At 38.6% G+C, this 19,426-nt stretch overlaps 1 protein-coding gene across 3 annotated transcripts in view; it reads right to left on the reverse strand.

Moving 5' to 3' along the window:
- UBE2J1 (ubiquitin conjugating enzyme E2 J1) overlaps positions 1–19,426 on the reverse strand; it is a 65,721-nt gene that overhangs the window by 13,634 nt on the left and 32,661 nt on the right. For 2 of the 3 annotated variants that reach the window (XM_073336717.2, XM_073336715.2), the window contains 2 exons: positions 17,172–17,301; positions 13,206–13,340 (listed from right to left, as the gene is read on the reverse strand). In XM_073336717.2, the coding sequence (XP_073192818.1) occupies positions 13,206–13,340; positions 17,172–17,301 (265 nt within the window). Of the gene's footprint in view, positions 1–1,696; positions 1,884–13,205; positions 13,341–17,171; positions 17,302–19,426 lie in introns of all 3 variants that reach the window. The other variant, XM_073336716.1, reaches the window with a different exon arrangement.

A 19,426-nucleotide genomic window follows, 5' to 3' on the forward strand; every position in this document is an offset into this window, starting at 1 on the left:
GAGCACTTGCTAAGCCGTTTTCAGTTAAGTCTGCAGCTTTGGGGGCATGGGTCAGACCCTGGGTCTGTGTTGCAGCAGATTAGCCTCTGGCTCAACAAGGCAGGGTTCTGAAGGCCCAAACTGGCAGAGAAAATGGGCTCAGAGGTAGTCTCAGCACATCAGGTGACAGTCCCAAGGGGGTCTCTGTGACTGAACCCATCATATCATGTTTTAATTTTTTGCATCCATCCGTAATCTATAATTTAGCAGATCAACTGCATCTTGCCAGTTGCAGTCCTGCAGCGAAGTGGTTCCTTCACAGTGGTAGCAGCGCTGTGCAATCAAAAGCTTTTAAAAATAAAGACATGAAGATAAAATAATGGTTCCTTTAACCAGGAGGCACTGATACAACCACTGAAATCCATTTTATGATTACTCCATTCTCCGCTTAGCTGATTATTTAAGCATGGTGCTATATACAAAAAGGTTCATAGTTACTGTCTAGATAAGAACTTTTAAAATTTGCTGATCTTTGTGATTTGTGGAATCTGTTTAAATATCTCGTATAACATCTATCCCACTGTTTATTAAAAGAAATAGCATATTTAAAAAAACGAATCCAATTAACTGTTACTAGAGTGAAGCCAGAACATTATCTTCTACCCTCATACACAGTATTGATGCAGCACTTAAATTAAAAACTGGAATATGGTTTAACAATATTAATAAATGAACAATTAACCTGCTCTTATAAACAATCCTGTACTGTAAAGATATAACTTATGATGAGTATTGTATAACGAACTCAATGCCAGAGAATATGCCAATATTTTGCACTGAGGCAGGCACAAATTGTAACTTCTAAATTTGTGTACTGAAGTGGCCCATTTGCAGATTTTTATATCATTTTTACAGTGCCTAATTGACTTCATCAGGAGTAATATTAAATGGATGCCCAATTCAAGAATCACTGTTATTTTGAGCATTATGTTATTAGTTAAAAAAAAAAACTTTCTATGGCAAATATATGCTCTGCATGCATTGAAGCAAAAAGCAACCTTATACTTAAGAGAAATTAAAAATTATGTTGGCTGTTCAAGACACAAAATGAGGCACATAACTGAATCTAAAACAGAGAAAACTGATGTACTGGAAAACTCAGGAGGAGGAGTAACTGGCTTTTTAAAATTGTATTAAAAAATACTCTCATTTTTGTGGAATGTATCTTTAGGATGGATTTTAATATGGAGGCTCCTTGGAAAATTGGGTTTGGGAATGCATTCAGCACATCGGATGAGAGTGGAAGATGGAACTTAGACAGGAATGGAAGATCATGATATATGTAGCATCGAGGTGAGCAGCTGGCCCAGTTGAGAGGTTGGGAAAGGAACAAAACAACATACAACATCAGACATGCATATAGCCTAAAAGGCAAGAACAAGGAGTTCACATCTCATACAGGAAATCATCAGACAGAAACACACAGAAAACCATTACATCATATAATCCAGTTTTTTGGAGGAGTAAAAAATAGAAGTACTATGCATACTTTAAACTAAATTAATTAGTACTATGGGAAATGCAGTAGCATTGCTGTTATAACACCTAGCCATTATTAAAAGAGACACTGCCACTACGAGCTAACAGGCTTGAAGACTGAAAAAGAAACACTGAATAGTAAGCAAATGCAGATCTATAAAACCATGAGTTTCTGTACCTCACTGATAACTGTGGGCAGTATTCCATCCAAAGCAGGGCTTTGGAGCAGAGCCCAAAGCTGGAGCGTGGAGCAGTGAAGCTTCAAGTTTTTGCCCAGAGCTGGAGCGGAGCCAGAGCACAGAAAATCTTGCTCCAGTTTTTTTTTCATTTTCAATCCGCAATGAATGATATTTAGCAAGAAAGTCCTAAAGGTGCCAAAAAGTTTCAGATTGTATAACAACTGATATAAACATCTACTTTACCACTTTACGTAATATGTCACAGTTATTCTCACTTGCGCCAAAATCAAGATTTAATGTACAGATACAAAATTACTATGTTTTTTTAAAGAATCAGATAATTATCAGACATCCAGCAACCCTGCAAACTGCTCCCACCCTTGTGCCAAGGTTAGGCAAGTACGTACTTGTGTAGATTAGTTAGATTAGTATGTGTTGATACTTCTTTTGTAAGGGTTGATCAACGAGACACGCTGAGTGCTACGATTACGGAAAAGTGTGACGCAAGATGCAACATTTAAGATACCACAAACAGGTATATTGCAAAAAAAAAAAAAAGTTTTTGTTTATTGATAGATTAAGATATCGCAAGAGATATTAACCACTTAAGCTCATTTCACACACGGGCTCCCGTTACATTTGTACATGCTCCTGTATCACTCTGGCGGACTTATTTTATATGTCATCTGTTCAACCATCTTTTGGTAGCATTGTTTGTAATTTTTAAATTTACTGAAAAAGTCACGTGCAGCAGGCATATAAATATACAGTAAACATTTTTGCATAAATTAGGAGTGTTTTTGTGATACATCCAGAGTGATTGGAAAACGTCCAACACAACTTTGGGGGTGAATCCTTAGGTCATTTTAAGAAAAAATGTTTCCGTGAACATGTGTCCAAAATTCTTCCTAAGGGAGCTACAGTCCCTTCAAGGAGGTGACGAAAAGTTAATTTCTGATTAATATCTCAAATACGCTTTAATATAAAGTAATGAAATTATGTCTGTGTCTTAGCGTTAGTATGTGCCACTATATTACATTATCCAAAATTATTTAAACCATAGGCGTCCCGAACTGGCGGTTGGTCATTTTTATTTCATATTTCAAGAAAGACTTGTCGTCGACTGCCCCGGCTACGAGCGGTAATATTATGTTCCATAATAAGTTAATAATTTTTGTTATTATTATTACGTTTAAAATTTATAATTCCAAAGTTGAAAAATAAGTAATAAGTAAAAATTGTTTGTATCATTCTAAGCATCTAAGCAGATTAAAATTTTTAAACAGTTTTTCAGAAATGGTTAATTATACAAAATAAATTAAGAGTACCATTTTAATGCATGTTTTAGCATTAAATCATATTCCAGGGTCGTAGCTGTTAAATAGTTGAAGATTTAAAAAATATTAAATAAAATTGGCCCAGTCCCCCCAGTTCATGACGCCTGTAATTTAAATAATTTTATTTGAATGATGTTGTACGATAGAACGTTGGAAATAAACTTTAACGGGAAAGTGGATTCAAATTGCAAGCACAGTCCTTTTAGTAAAGAGAGCAAATTTTTGGAAATATGTTTTTCCTTCATCAGGCTGGAAACATTATACAAGATAGAGCAAATAACAAGTTCTATCTTGTATAATCTATTCAGGCTGATGAAGCAAAACATATTTCCGAAAATTTGTACTCTTTACTAAAAGGACTGTGCTTGTAATTTGAATCCTCTTTCCCGTTAAAGTTTATTTTCAACCTTGTAACATGTAGCCTTGTTACTTCCCAACAATTAATGTTGTAGAACAGCGATAGCACGTACTAACGCTACGGCACATACCAAATTTCATTGATAAATCTATATTAAAGTGTTTTTGAGATATTAATTAAAAACTTGGAAAATATTTCAAATATTTTTACTGCAAAATTTCATAAGAAAAACTAACTTGCAATTTATAAATAAAAATGTATTATGTATATTAAAAATATTTCTTACTTCATTAAAACTGTAAGAAACATGTTAAAAATATTAAAATATACTTTAATAATAATTTTGTGTAAAAAGAAAATGCGATCATTTTTGTCAAGAAAATCCACAATAAATTCGAAGTACCTTAAGTGGTTAAGATATCACAAGCAGGTACATTATAAAAAAATGTAATGCTTTTGTTCATTGCTTTTTGAAGATCATAACAAGAAACATTTGGATGCAGTAGCAGCACAAGAAGATTTAGCCATGGCTTCAACAAAAAAAATCAAATCTGCCCCCCATGATTGATAGCCAGTTTACAGAAAAGGATCTCAACGACGTCTTTACTTTTGAATTTGAAAAGCCCAAATTTGGGCTTTGGGAAAAGCAAAGAAGAAATCGGCAACGTGCAAGGTGCAAAAGGAAGTGAATGGTGAGCTCAAACCATGTAGCTTCAAGACAAGTGAAGCAAGTGCCGTGAAAAGTTTCAACCTTTGGCGGCAACCATCCTGAAAACTATGCAGCTTTGGTTACAAAAAAGGACCAGGAAGATGAGGCAAAACAGAAAACTGACGCAGCTAAACAACGTTCATCTGGCTCTTTGAAAACTCCCGAAGAAAAGATTTTTTGCGGAGCTTCATCTGAAAAGAAACCCAAAATTGAGCAAACAAAACTTGACTCATATTTGAAGTCCTCAAAGGTTACAGTCACCATGGATGCCAATACTTTCCATGAAGAGCTGATGGAAATGGTTTGCTTGAGTTCAACACAGCTCACTACCTTCAGGCTAAAGAAGAAAGGATTCCAAAAAACTGTAGGTGAAATGGGTCCGCAGCTTGGCATTTAGACGGGGTATGATACGGTTCGTCATTTAGTTGTCAGCACAGCTGAATCTGGTCGCGAAGAGTTCAAGAAAGCAAGGTAACCTATTTCCCCTTGTTTTTTCCTACACACACACACACACACACACACACACCCCGCCCCTCAGACGTTCTTGTTAAACCCTGGATTTGTGCTGGAAATGGCCCACCTTGATTATCATACATATTGTAAGGAGAGTGATCACCTTAGATAAGCTATTACCATCAGGAGAGTGGGTTTGTGTGGGAGGGGGCGGGGGGGGCAGAAAACCTGGATTTGTGCTGGAAATGGCCTACCTTGATTATCATACACATTGTAAGGAGAATGATCACTTTAGATAAGCTATTACCAACAGGAGAGTGGGTTTGTGGGGGGGGGGGTTCCTGGATTTGTGCTGGAAATGGCCCAACTTGATTATCGTACACATTGTAAGAAGAGTGATCACTTTAGATAAGCTATTACCAGCAGGAGAGTGGGATGGGGGGAGAGAAAACCTTTTGTAGTGGTAAACACCCATTTTTTCATGGTTTGTATGTATAAGAACATCTTCTGTATTTTCCACAGTATGCATCCAATGAAGTGAGCTGTAGCTCACAAAAGCTTATGCTCAAATAAATTGGTTAGTCTCTAAGGTGCCACAAGTACTCCTTTTCTTTTTTCAAGAAAGCTTTGGAGTAAAAATTGTGCTACCTGAAAATGGATGCGGCAACCCGTGGAAACAGAAATTTCATTGCAATCAGTGCTCAGTACTACGAAGAAGGAAAAGATAAAGCTGTGGTAAAAACACCTTGGACATAATCGACACTGAAAGGCATCACAATTCTTCGTATGTGAAAAGTCAAGTAAATGCTATTTTAGAAAAATTTGGGATCAGTGAAATGCAAGTGCTGAGCATCTGCGTTGACAATGCAGCAAACATGATGTGTGCCGTCAAAAATTTCAGCGAGGACAATGAAACCATTTCTACCTCTGAGAACAGGGATGTGGACAGAACTGAAGCTATTTTGCCAGATGAAGGAATTAAAGGAATGGATGAAACTGAAATCAACATGGATGCTGCTGCGCAATGGGTTAATGACCCTAGCCTCATACTTCCAACATGGCTTCATGAGGACAACTCAAAAGTCCAACTGATGAGGTGTGGTATTCACACTATTCAGTTGGCAATCTGGGACGGACTGAACAAAGAACTCGCGAAGAAATTTCTGGCAAAAATTTGACAAGTCGTTGTCAAACTAAGAACCCAAGTATTCGAAGTGTTCTGCTTGATCTACATGGGGTAACTCAATCATTGGATACTGTGACTTGCTGGGGTTCAACATTTGCGATGATTGATCTGCTTCCCGTTTTTCAATATTACTGTGAACAAGTGGCTGCTGCTGGAACAAGAGAACTCAAGTTAACAAAAGCTGAATGGAACAAAGTGAAGAACCTGCGAGACCTCTTGGCAAAGCCAAACCAAACAACCATGAATCTTCAAGCTGTCGATGTAACCCCGGGAGTTTTAATGAAGGAATGGCAAAAACTGTCAAAATTCTTGCAAGAAAATGGTGGACAAACTGCAGAAGGAATTCTATCCCCCATGCAGAAACGCGAAGAGAAGCTTTTTGACAATATTCATTTCGTTGCTGCAGTTTATGTTGACCACGGAATTGGATTCTTCTTACCTCAAGGGAAATACCAAAGGCAAAGGAAGGGCTCCTTGATATTGCTCGATGACTCAAAAAACAAAATCTATTGCTACATTTGAACTCGGCGAAAGAGGTTGAAGAAAACGAAATACAACAAAAGGAGTCATCAACGATCGAATTTGCGATTTCGGAAAGTTCACATCCGTCAGAAACAGCAGGCTGTTCTCAAACTTCCGTCTCCACTCTGAACTTGTTCGAGTGTCCATCCCTGAGACGTCTTCTACCATCACAGGGAAATGGAGATAATTCAAGAACCAATTCTTTAGAAGATGATGCCTTCAAAAAGGAATTGGATAAACAAGAAAGACGCCAGCGAGTTTCTGCGATTCATAATTGTAATGAAGCATTATTCGAGAGAAACTTTCGGGAAGATTGTGAGGTGATGGAGTCTATTGGTAGGCTAAAAGCTAAGTCTGTTTTTGAGGACATTCACAGCTACCCACACCGCATTCAGGCTGCCTGTAGAATTGCTTCGAGCATCCCAACAACTCAAGCTAGGGTAGAGCAACTGTTTTCAGCTTTAAAGTTCATTTTAAATTATTTGCAACAGGCTATGAAAGCTTGATTGCTGCAATAATTTTTTACGGAATGAATTATGAATGATTCTAGTTTGAATCATTGATGATGACATTTAAATTGTTTTAATAGTCTGAATAAAAATGTTTTTTCAAAATTACAGTATGCACTTTTTTATTTCGTTACAAATTAATTTGAGTCGGAGTGCGGAGCAGAGTCGGAGTGCGGAGCTGGAGCAGTCACTATTGGTGCCGGAGCGGAGCAATTCACAAATTTGATTGCTCCAAATCCCTGATCCAAAGTAAACAGAATGGAAACAATGCTCAGCTAATGGCATGAGAAATGCACCACTTCCTCTCCATAGGGAGGAAGGGCCACTGATGGTGCAAAGAGAGGATGTGGTCTCAAAACTGTGCAGAGCCAGAGGACCTTTCAGAAAACCCTGTGGATCCTGATAAAGTGGCAACTGCTTCACATACTGTCTGGACACCTTCCTTCTAACAGCATTATTGTCTCCATTGTGCTGACACCAGTTCAACAAACAATACCCTTCCCTCCTTCCAAGTGGAGTGGGGTAAAGGTCACTGAGCAAAAGTTATTGCTGAAAGCAACAAAAATAACTTCAAAAGGTAGGTCTGCTGGAAATGGTTTGGTTTTTTTTAAAACTCCTCACCTCTTCCTCTACAACTGGACATCTTTCCCACATTTCTGCAGAGCACAACAACAGTTTGTCCAGAGACTGGCTACTACTGGCAATCAGATGAGAATGCTGCATAGGCAACGCTCCCCCCTTTCTACTTTCAGCACGATTACTATTTTCTTCCTCTGTGCTGTGGCCAGGAGTTTATATATCATCAACCTCCATTGTGCCTCCTGCCCAGAATGCCAATTACACAGTCCATGACCGCAGTTAAGGGCCTCTTTAGTACCTTTACCAATTACTGAAATCCCTGTCGAGAGGATACCCATGGATCTGATAGGCCCACTGGAGAAGTTGGCCAGGGGCCAGACTGTACTCATTGTTCTGGATTATGCCACTCGATACCCAGAAGCCGTCCCCCTACTAAACGAAATGTCCAAGACGATAGCAAAGAATTTGATTCAAATCTTCTCTAGGGTAGGGATACCTAAAAAGATCTTGATGGATCAAGGAACCCCCTTTGTGTCGAAGTAGATGAAGGACTTACGGGCCTTATGAACCTCAGTCTACCATCCACAGACTGACGGCCTTGTCAAACGCTTTAATAGGACACTGAAGAACATGATATGGAAAGTGGTGAGCCGGGACAGAAAACATTTGGATAACTTACTACCTTACTTGATGTTTGCAATAAGGGATGGTCCCCAGATTTCCACTGAGTTTTCCCTGTGGCATACTGGAGACTGCCAAGGAGGACTAGGAAGAACCACCTACCAGAGGAGGATCATCATTGCTCATGTGATACAGATGTCGGACCGAAAAGCCCAAGTCTCCCCCATAGTGTGGGAACACCTGGAAAGAGCACAAGAGGCTCAAAAGACCTATTATAATAGCCAAGCAAAAGTTCGCAAATTCCAGATGGGAAATCAGGTAATGGTGCTAGTGCCCACAGTTGAAAGCAAGCTCCTGGACAGATAGAAGGGACCATATGAAGTAATAGAAGCTGTCAGGGAGATTGATTATAAGATTTAACAGCCTGATCACCAGAAGCAGGAGCAGATCTACCATGTCAATCTATTGAAGCCCTGGCAAAACACAGAAGCTTATGTGGTCGCCCTAGAGACGCCACCAGAATATCCCCACAATTGACTCCTGAACAAGGAGCAGAAGTTATCAAAATGACTGAATGAAACCACGTGTTCTCTGAGAAGCCAGGCAGAACCACAGGTCATCATCACAGATCCCGGAGTATAGGTGAAGGTTAAACCATTCCAGATCTAGGAGTCATTGAGGAGTCCCAAAGTCAGTGGTCCAGTGCAATCGTTCTGGTACTTAAGCCAGATGGCATTACGAAATTCTGGAATGACTTTGGAAAATTAAACAAGGTATCCCAGTTTGATGCCAACGCCATACCTCAAATAGGTGAGCTAATTGACCAACTGCGGAAAGCACAATTCTCGTCCACCCTTCAACCTGACCAAAGGGTATTCGTAAATTCCTCTGGCAAGGGAAGCCGAAAAAAACCACCCCCCACCCCCAACTGCTTTTTCGACACCAGAAGGATTGTACCAGTACACCATCCTCCCTTTGGGATTGCACAGGGCTCCTGCAACCTTCCAGCGGCTCATGGATAAGCTGTTACATCCACATGCCAAGTAAGCTGCCACTTACTTGGACGATGTGGTCATACATAGCCCAAACTATGAGATGCACCTGGAAAAGGTGGAAGCAGTATTAGATACCTTGAGGGCAGTGGGTCTCACTGCGAATCCCTGCAAGTGTGCAATAGGTCTAGTGGAAGCCAAATACCTTGGGTACATTGTGGGGAGAGGCACAGTGAAACCCCAGCTAAACAAGCTAGAGGTGATACAAAGTTGGCCTCAACTGACCTGGAAGAAATGGGTCACAGCATTTCTGGGGATTATTGGGTACTACAGGCAATTCATTTCCCACTTTGCTACCGGAGCATACCCATTGATAAACCTCACAAAAGCCTGGGGCCCAGACATAGTGAAATGGGCCTGCGTGGCTGAAGAAGCTTTTGCAGATCTGAGGACAGCCCTCTGCAGCAGTCCGGTGCTAGCAGACCCAGACTTCGAGAAGGAGTTTACTAGAAATGGATGCCTCTGAGGTAAGGTTGGGAGCCGTACTTTCTCAAATGGTAAGGGAGGAAGAACACCCAGTCCTATTCCTCAGTAGGAAACTCCTTCCCAGAGAACAAAAATATGCCGTGGTAGAGAAAAAATGCCTGGTAGTAAAATGGAACTGAATTTCATTACCTCACCTTCCTAGTATCAGATCAGGGCCTCAGGGCCCATTTTTACTATCTTTGCTCAGGGTAGGCTTTTATTAGCTTCAGCATGAGTTTACCCTAGGAATGAATAAGAGCAGGTCCTGTAATACAACCCTTCACTTTTCACATCTCATTTTCCCTCGGTTCAGCTTTGACAATGCCTCACTCCCCAGTGACTGAAATGGACTGAAATTAAACTGGTTCCTACTCCCAAATGGTGGTGGCTCAGAAACACGGGCAGCTTTTGAAACATATGTTCAGTGAAGCAATACGAGCAGAGAGATGGACAATCTGATCCCTTAAAATATTAATCTACTTTTGACAGCAGTCCATCACATGCAACAAATAAATGTTTATGTAAGTTTAAAGCTTTAATCATTTCATATGTCAACTGCTCTGAAAAAAAAATATGCATGCAGTAGAACTGATAATCTACTGAAGAAAACAATATTATTAGAAATGGGAATAATTAAACTCTTATTATTTAAAAAGACTTCCTTTCCAATTTAAACACTAAAATGCCCGTGATTATTTCTGTTGGCTCTAGTGTATTAGTTTTAATTAATTCAATACTCTTAAGAGCCAGGATTTGTGGTAAAAAGAATATAATCAAATGACTTATTCTGAACCTGAACAATCTGGAAGAAATCCTTATCGTGGAAAAATGCATGCTATTAGCATGTTTGTATTTCCACCTAGCTGGAAAGTGCACTGCAAGATGCAACAGATGGTCTGACTTTTTTTTTTTAAACCAATTTGTAGCCCATCATTGCTAAAAAAACCCACAGCTTATCTGAGATTTGTCTACAATTTATCAGTGAATTTAGACTGCATTTGCAGCAGTCACAACAGCAGGTGCCCTGGCCCAGTACCAGGCCTTAGGCAGTTCCAGAATGGCTGGGTTATATAAGCCCTATCCCTGGCAGTATTCATATGCAAATGTCATAATAAAGTGCACAATTTATTTAAAATGGTAAGAATTAAGATTTTCATTTACTTAGCCAAATTTATTGCAGAGATTATAAAAACAGGAACATAATCTTATTTAATTAAAAGAAAATCTGCAAATCGCAGCAGACATACTTCTTTGCCTCTTGTACATAAGAATATCACACTCTGGTGCAAGAGACTGGGACAGTAAGTAAAAGGATAAAGTTCTTGAAACCTTCTTAATAAACTACAGTAGTATCCAGATACCACAAACATTTGTGTATCTTTAACCAACACATAATACAAGTTACTGAATGCTGCAACACTAGAAGAAAATAATCAATTTATTTATAACATGCAATTAATGGAAGAAATGGAAAAAGAGAAAGGCTGCTCTTGTGGTTAAGGCAAAGGACTGGGAGTCAGGACATCTGGGTTTTAATCCCAGTTCTGCCACAGACTGCTGGGCAAATCTAGGAAGGTCACTTAGGTCTAATTTTCAGAAATGGCTTCTACAGACTCCATTGCTTCGTGGCATCTACTTCAAGTATTAGCCCTCTCATGGTCCTCTTCACTCTTAAAGCTCTATAGTTGGAAGGTACTGTTTCACTTTTGTTGCCCTATGTGAAGTTATCACAAGGAGCATCCTTTGGCATTTTTAAATTAAATGCATAAGTAACTAAGGGCTAAATCCTCTTCAATATCCAGCCTGAGTAAACATTCTGTGTGTTGGGAAGCAGAATCTTTCTTAATAGATAGCAGCCCAAAGAATGCCGTAACCTCTCCAGCAGCTGCATACATATCTCAGTGTATCGTGGATCTGTATAGTTCTGGATTCATCAGATCAGCATTCACCAGTGCAAAATCAACTATATGATGGGAGTCCCCACAAAAGGTATGGTGATGCCCAGGAGGTGCAGACTGTGTATAGACTTCCTGCAGCCTGCCTCCCTCCCACTGGTTCCATTGCATTCAGGGCCTTCCAGGTAGTGGTTGAAGTGACAGGTAAATTCTAGACTAAACATTAGGTGCAACGTTTTGGATGGGCTGGCAGCATGTGAGAGTGCATTGAAGAGCAAGCGTGTTTAATATCTTAAAGATTTAGGAAGAGATTGTAGTATTTGAGGTTTGTTTATTAGGATGCAGCTGAGGAATTTGGCTGTTGAGATGGTCAGCAAAGGGTGGGTTTCTGGTAAATGTTATGGAAGTGCCACGATTTTATTATGGCCTGGAGGAGGAAAGGAAAGGAAAGGGCAAAGTCAAAGATGATCTCCACGTGATGGGCCTCAGGTACAGGGGTGATGGTGCTGTTATCAACCAATACAGAGAATGGAATTAGTGGAGGTTCTTGGGGAGAAAAGGTTAAGAGCTCTGTTTTGGCTATGTTGATTCTGAGATTATGTCAAGTCATCTAGATGAGTGAAGCCCCAATCATGGTTTCTCTATATACAAGTAAGAAGATACGGTCCCTGCCTCAAAAATCTTATAATCTAAGAGACATCACTGAGACAAAAAGAGGTGCAAGACTGAAGTGCAGAGCAGAGATCTAAACTAAAGAGGTCTACTCAACAATCGTTTAAGTATAGAGTTGATAATTAAACCCATGTAACTGGATGAAGTTGCCCTAGGATAGGGTGCACAGGGAAAAGAAGAGGGAGCCTAAGAACAGAGCCCAGAGGAATCCAACAGAGAGGGAATAAAGAGGAAACTGCCAAGAGCAACACTAAAAGAGCAGCTAAAGAGGTAGAAGACCTATGAAAGGACGGTGCCACAGAAGCTCAGAAAAGACAGAATATCAAGGAGGAAGTGACAAGCCATACCAAGGGAAGCAGAAAAGACAAGGTTGAAGTATCCACCTTGAGACTTGGCTTAGAAATGACTTAGATGCAGAGGATAACAGTCAGTTTAGAGTACACAGATCTGGCATTCAGTGTAAGGTCAGTAAATTAATACAGCTCTTACAGACAGCCCACTCCATGGCCTTGTCTAGGCTAGAATTTAAGATTACATAACACATGCTAACTAACACCTTTTAAGAGTCTACTTTCGATAAGACACAGTTGTCTTTAATGTGCTAAAAGAATCAAACTAAAGGCTAGGTTTTCCTGATAAGCGCTAACATTACATCTGAAATCCTAGCCTAGACAGGGCCAGTGAGTTTGGAAATAAAGCAAAAGAAGGAGAAAGAATAGTGGCTGGAAAGAAAATAAAGCAACCCCTGGCCCTATAGTATAATTAGTCCCATTAGTCATTGGTGACTCAGGGCCAAAAAAAAATTTATTTTTTTTTAAACAGTGGCACGTCCTCTTCACATAATTTCTACGTTGGTATACATAGTTTATTTTGTTAACTGCTCTTCGGTCAAAGTATTGATTTCAAGTGTTTACTAAAAGTGTAACGAAAAAGTTTTTTTCCTTATCATCATATAAATAAAAGGAAATTTACCTATCTGTATATCTTATTATGTAGTCTTACACAACTAAGTATTCCACAATCTTAAAGAAAGTCTCATATCAGCTAAATAATTCTCTGGACATGTCTATACATTGCTTGGTTTTCAGATCCTGGCCTCCATTTGCAAATGCACTCACATCTAATAAGATTTATCAAACACATATCATACCATTGCACTGGTGGTTGGATTCTGGAATGCTCTACTTATACCATCCTGTCGCAGCTCAGGTAAGGTGGCAGAGTGGTTCAATTCCGATGTGTTTGGGGATTCAGTGATAGACTTTCTGGATGAATTGATTTCAGCCTAAAGAGAATACATTTGTACATTTCAGATGAGAGATCAAATTAGTTATAATATACTCTAATGTAGTTTATTTGATCTATTATGGAGCATCTGTTTCAACATTTACAGCATATGAGATTTACGAATCCTTATCAATAGACATGCAAATTGTGTTTAAGCTATATACAGTGTTTCTGGAATTTGTTGCGGTGTTGCAATTCTGAACAATTTTCACAAGGAGTAAGTCTACTGATGCACAAAAACAAATAAAAAACCTGCAGACGCATTTCTGATTTTTAGTTTCACTTGCTTGTATATAATGGTGGACGTTAACATCCAAAAGGGGTATAAGATAAGGAACGAATTTGGAGAAAAAAAGTTACCTCAAATAAATGCCAAACATTTTTTTAAAGTTATATTTCTTACATGGTCTCACTGACTTTGACAGCATTTTGGGGAATCCTTATGAAAGCACTGATTGTTTTAGAGTATTTTTTCTAATGTATAACATATATAAAGGCTTTCCTTGAACATTAGGCCTTCATGCTTTCAACTGCCACATATTTTTCTTGAAAAAGCTGAACTGGACCAAAGCAGAAGTCAACACTCTACATCTTGCGTCTCTTCTGCCTCACAACCAACCATGATGGGACAAACAGCCATCAGCTGGCTATTTAAACTATAAAAGCACAAAAAATGCCTTTAGGGGGCTCATATCTGGAATGGAAATTCTTCAGAGATGTTATCCTAGCTTAGAGGAACCCCAAACAATATCTCATTTCATAAAGATATAAGAAATATTACTTCTCAACATCTCAAGAATATTAAACTGTTTATTTTCTATGCTATTAGAATCCAATATCTTGTGAAGTGTTAAATGCTTTACAACCTAATTGATACTAATGGGAACAAGAGGCATTCGCACATTACAGGGTTAGGCCCTTAATTTTCAGTGCAAAAGGGATAAGAGAAAGTCAAATTATTAACTGTTTCTTAGCATCTATAAAATGTCTCACATTGAGAAGTGCTACATGTTTAACAGTGTTCTCACTTCGAAGATTCAAGAGAACGTGACACATCCATGTGGACTTGTAATGGGGTCACTGCAGAGGAGAAAAAGTAGCATCATTCTGCTGAGCTGAACAGTTTACCAATGGCACATAACTATGAGTAAAAACAACTGGTCTGAACCAATTTTATTCACAGAATGCAGTGTAGATAAAGTACTTTGGTAGAGGGGTGCTATGCTACACTTCCCATGCCCTGTGTCTGAATCTCAAGCGACTGAATTTGCTTTCTCCAATCTTATTAAATACATACATAAGTAGTAGTATTAAAAAGTACAAGCAAGGGATTAGGAACCAATAAGTTGTGTAAAGAACAAGAGCTTATCTCCTGACATTTTAATGTAACCCTTTTCTCTTCTATGCTCTTATTCCCACGCGTTGGTCATGCCTTGCTGTTCTGTCTGATACTACAAGGTCCTGAACACCTTACATTTCATGTGATCTAGAAATTTTTCCTATTATTTTTAAAATTGGAATGAAACTTTAGATCAATTCACTGATTGTCCGATCAATATATTCCATTCCCTTCATGTTTAGATAGACTGGCTTTTTGTAACTCACTTATATCAAATATACTACTTGTTCAAATGTAGGTCAAGACAACAATAGCATGTCATACAGTGCACTACATAGGAACATAGCTTGGACATAGGACTTTGCAGAAGACTGAGGCTTTTCCTGAGGAGCGTATAGCAACAGTTCTTACTTATTCCAAATGCTAACATGGAATACATCCATTCTTAGAAATCCCAATGGTTCTTTACACCCCTCAATGGTAATTCCCACAATTTGTGTGTGTGTACCAAAATAATAGTCTGTATCAGACAAATGTTAATAAGAAAATAGAACCATCTCCTGCCATCTGACCTGGGGCTGTGAGCCAATCAAGTCAGAAAACTGGAAGTCAGAAGGTATGCCTGGCTTTGCCAGTCTTGTTTCCTGGCTTTGGGTAAGCCACTTAAAGGCAATATGCATGGAGAAAAAAACTGGGATTGTGCCCTTTTTTGCTTCTAATGTGTGAATGCAATTTGAAAGGGTTTGGGGAGGCTTGTGCTATACATTAGAAATTCTGATCTTGCTAATCCATTTTTTTCCTAGAAGTATATAGACCACTAGTTCTGTAGTAGGTTTATGATGAGGTAGAGAGGAAGGATAGTCCAGTGGTTAGGCTGCTACCTTGGAACTTGGGAGACCTGGGTTCAATTCCGTTCTCTACCCTAAACTTCCTATGTGACTTTGAGCAAGTCACTTAGTATCTCTGTGCATCAATTCACCATCTGTAAAATGAGGATAACAGTACTTCCCTTTGGTGTGTGGATAAATAAGTACATAAAGAGTGTGAGACACAAATACCCTGATGACAGGTGCCATATAAGTCTGATAGGTAGGTAGATAGATAGATAGATATCATCTTTAAAAATGTGAAACTTCATTGAATGGGGAAGAGATTTTTATTTAGGCTATGTGGTGAATTTGTTTGCTTGCTTGTTAGATTCCTGTTCAACTCAACGCCCTAAGAAAAACATTTTTAAAATAGTTTTGTGAAAAGATTGTACTCCCATAACCTTTCAATTAAGAGATCTGAAAAATCTGGATTGTGAGCCGAAATCACCAGAGAATCTGCTAAATCAAAAAAGAGCAGACTTGACATTCCTAATATTTCTATTGTTAAAAACTAGTAGTATTTAAAAACAAGAACAAAAAATCCCACACACTTTTCAGGATTTATACATCATAAAGAACCAAAAAGGGCACAGTCCAATTTTTAGCCTTTTGCAAGTCACCTTTTAACTCTCTGTGCCTGTATTTCTCCTCCTTAGCCCACCTTTGTAAAGTATTTTGAGATCTTCATATGAAAAATATGATTATGAACAGAATCAGGCCATGTCCATATTTGGAAAGGTGACTGCTAAGGAACACATAAGTGCTACAAAAATTGGTATTGGTTGTTTAGCAGGTGGCAATATTCACTTTGATTCTAGACCAAACCAATATCGTAGCACAGTGCTAGGGGGAACTGTGCTACTGGAGATATAGGGTGAAATTCTGACCATGCTGAAGTCAATGGGTAGTCTTTTGCATAAGATGCAACACTGAAATTTCACTACAGTTAAGAAAGCCCTGACTCCATGTACAGCAGAGTCTTCCTCAGTGGCTCACTTTCTTAAGTTTAGTGAAAAGCATATGGTACATGCAAGACATGCTAATTTCTAAGTATCATACTTGGCTAAACAAATACCTGATTTCACTGTACCACCCAAAAGGCACTTTCTGGTAAGAACCCTATCCATACTAGATTCCAATTTTCTACATTCAATCTCTTCAGCTGTGCAGCTTGTGCAATTTTTTTTGTGCATAATGAAAAAAGTATATGTTTTACTCTCTTCATATACAAAAAAAATCATCAGAACTGTTTCTCTAAACTTCTCAAAAGTATTTATGTTTGGGCAAACACTAAACTAAGCTTGGAAAATTTCATCAACACAGTTAGGCAATCTTTCCTATCACCTTTGCTACCACTGTCACTGAACCACAGTCGGTGCTTGTGTCGGACAACACATCAGTTTGAGTCTTCCCAGAAACCAACTGCACCATCTTTGGAAAGTGTCTGGTTTTCCACAGCTTACCCTGAAACCAAGTCTCCTGCACAGCAATACAATGCAGTGCTGCTGTGTTACAATGTAACCGTTTTCTCAATGTTTTTGTTTCCTCATAGCAACACAACATTTGCAGTTTCCTCAAATTAAGCGATCAAACCAAGAAAAATTACGAACAGTCAGTCTACCTTGAAGCTAATTTGTCTGGCAAGTTCCTTGGCCTCTTCATCAGCCTGGCTTGAAGCACTTCCTGATGTTAATGGTAACAGGCTTATCGTCATTGCTGAGCCACATATATCACAGCAGAAATCCTGTGACCTGATAAGTAAAATAGTTTTAAATGGAGATTTTCTTGTTTTAAACAATGTTTTTCTTGAAAAATGAAAAACATTAACAAGACAACCTACCAAAGCACTTGGATCATAATTAGCATAATTAGCATAAACAGTTAAAAAATAAAGTATGCTATCAGTCTGTAGCAACTATCATTGGCTGCAGTGTTGAAAAATCTGGGCTTAGAATTCGATATACTCTTTCCTAGATGTAATTTTGGGAAAATATTTACTCCCAGTTTTCATAATATTTCTGTGGCCTCTTATTATATTAAAGATATTACCAACATTATTAATGGCTGTTTTATCTCTGTTATAAATTAATTAATTAATTAATAATTAATTATTAGAACCAGCAAAATATATAACGCAAAAAGCCATGGTATTACAACAACATAGAAACTTTATACCCACTAAATTCAGACTTAAGGTTCCTCTCGCAGCATTGACTCTATTACACTACACATGTATGTTATGATGGGATCTTTCATTATATGATGGTAATAGTAGACTTTCAATGACAGGCCGTTGCACACACCAAAAAAACAAAACAAAAAACAAACAAAAAAAAAAAAACCCAAACACCAAAACAGCAAATAGCCCTCATTTAGATATAGCCAAGATTTTGGTTTTTAAATTAACCCTTCCAAAAATTATTTAGAAGTAGTTTCAGAGTATTTTATATTTCTCCACAAAACTTAAAAAAAATAACAAGGAAGCTAATGAGTTTTGAAGCTTTGGCTTCCTTGACCATGGGATGCTCCTCCAGGAAGGAGGACTGGAGGGAAGAGATGGCAACAACCAGATGAAGAAAGGGAAAAATATCATCAAACACCAACTTGCCAACCTAGCCAGGAGGGCTTTAAACTAGGTTTAAAGAGGGCAAATGACAAAATCCCACACAGTAAGTATAAAAAACGTGACCTTGATGGAGGGCTCGAAGTTGGGGATGGGAATGGAAAATTACAATAGGTTCATAGAATCAACAAGAAGGAAAACAGTGGGAGAATCTTCTCAACATTTTACATGTCTATACACAAATGCCAGGAGTATAGGAAATAAACAGGAAGAATTGGAAGTCTTACTACACAAGCAAAATTATGACTTAATTGACATCACCAATTTGGTTGGATAAATTTCATGACTAGAATATTGATATTGAGGGGTATTATATTGTTCAGGAAGGACAGGCGGGGAAAAAAGGGAGGAGGGGTTGCATTGTATATCAAGAATGTATACACTTGTTCTGAGTCCAGAAGGAGCTGAGAGGCAGACCAGCTGAAAGCCTCTGGGTGAAGATAAAAGGATCAAAAACAGGGACAACATCACGGTAGACCACCAAGTCAGGAGAAGGAGGCAGCAGCATTTCTAGAACAACCAACATAAATATCCAAGACACATGACCTGGTAGTAACGGCAGACTTCAACTACCCAAATATCTGTTGGAAAAGTAATATAACAAAATACAAAATGTCCAATTAGTTCTTGGAATGTGTTGGGGACAATTTGATTCAGAAGGTAGAGGAACTAACCAGGGGGGTAGCCATTTTAGACTTGCTTTTGACTAACATGGAAGAATTGGATGTGAATCTGAAGGAAGAGGGCAACTTGGGTCAAAGTGATAAAGAAATGATAGACTTCATGATTCTAAGGAAAGGAAAGAGTGAGAGGAGCAAAATAAGGATAATGGACTTGCTAGGTAAGATCCCATGGGAAAAAAATACAAGGGAAAAAGGAGGAGTTCAGGAGAGCTGACAGTTTCGCAAAGAGACAATATTAAAGGCAAAATTGCAAACTAATAGGAAGAACAGCAAGAGGGCAATATGGCTACATAAGGAGCTCTTTAATGACCTGAAAATCAAAAAGGAATCCTACAAAAAGCTGAAATATGGACAAATTGTTAAGGATGAATACAGAAGGACAGTGCAAGCATATAGAGACAAAATCAGAAAGGCTAAGGCACAAAATGAGTTACACCTGGCAAAGGACATAAAAGGCAATAAGTAGCTCTATAAAAATAAGGTTCTATAAATACATTAGGCGCCAGAGAAAAATAAAGGTAAATGCAGGTCACTACATAAAAAGAGAGTAAAGAGAGCTAATAACAGACA

The sequence above is a fragment of the Lepidochelys kempii genome, chromosome 3 (assembly GCF_965140285.1).
Source record: "Lepidochelys kempii isolate rLepKem1 chromosome 3, rLepKem1.hap1, whole genome shotgun sequence".
NCBI classification, from domain to species: Eukaryota; Metazoa; Chordata; order Testudines; family Cheloniidae; genus Lepidochelys; species Lepidochelys kempii.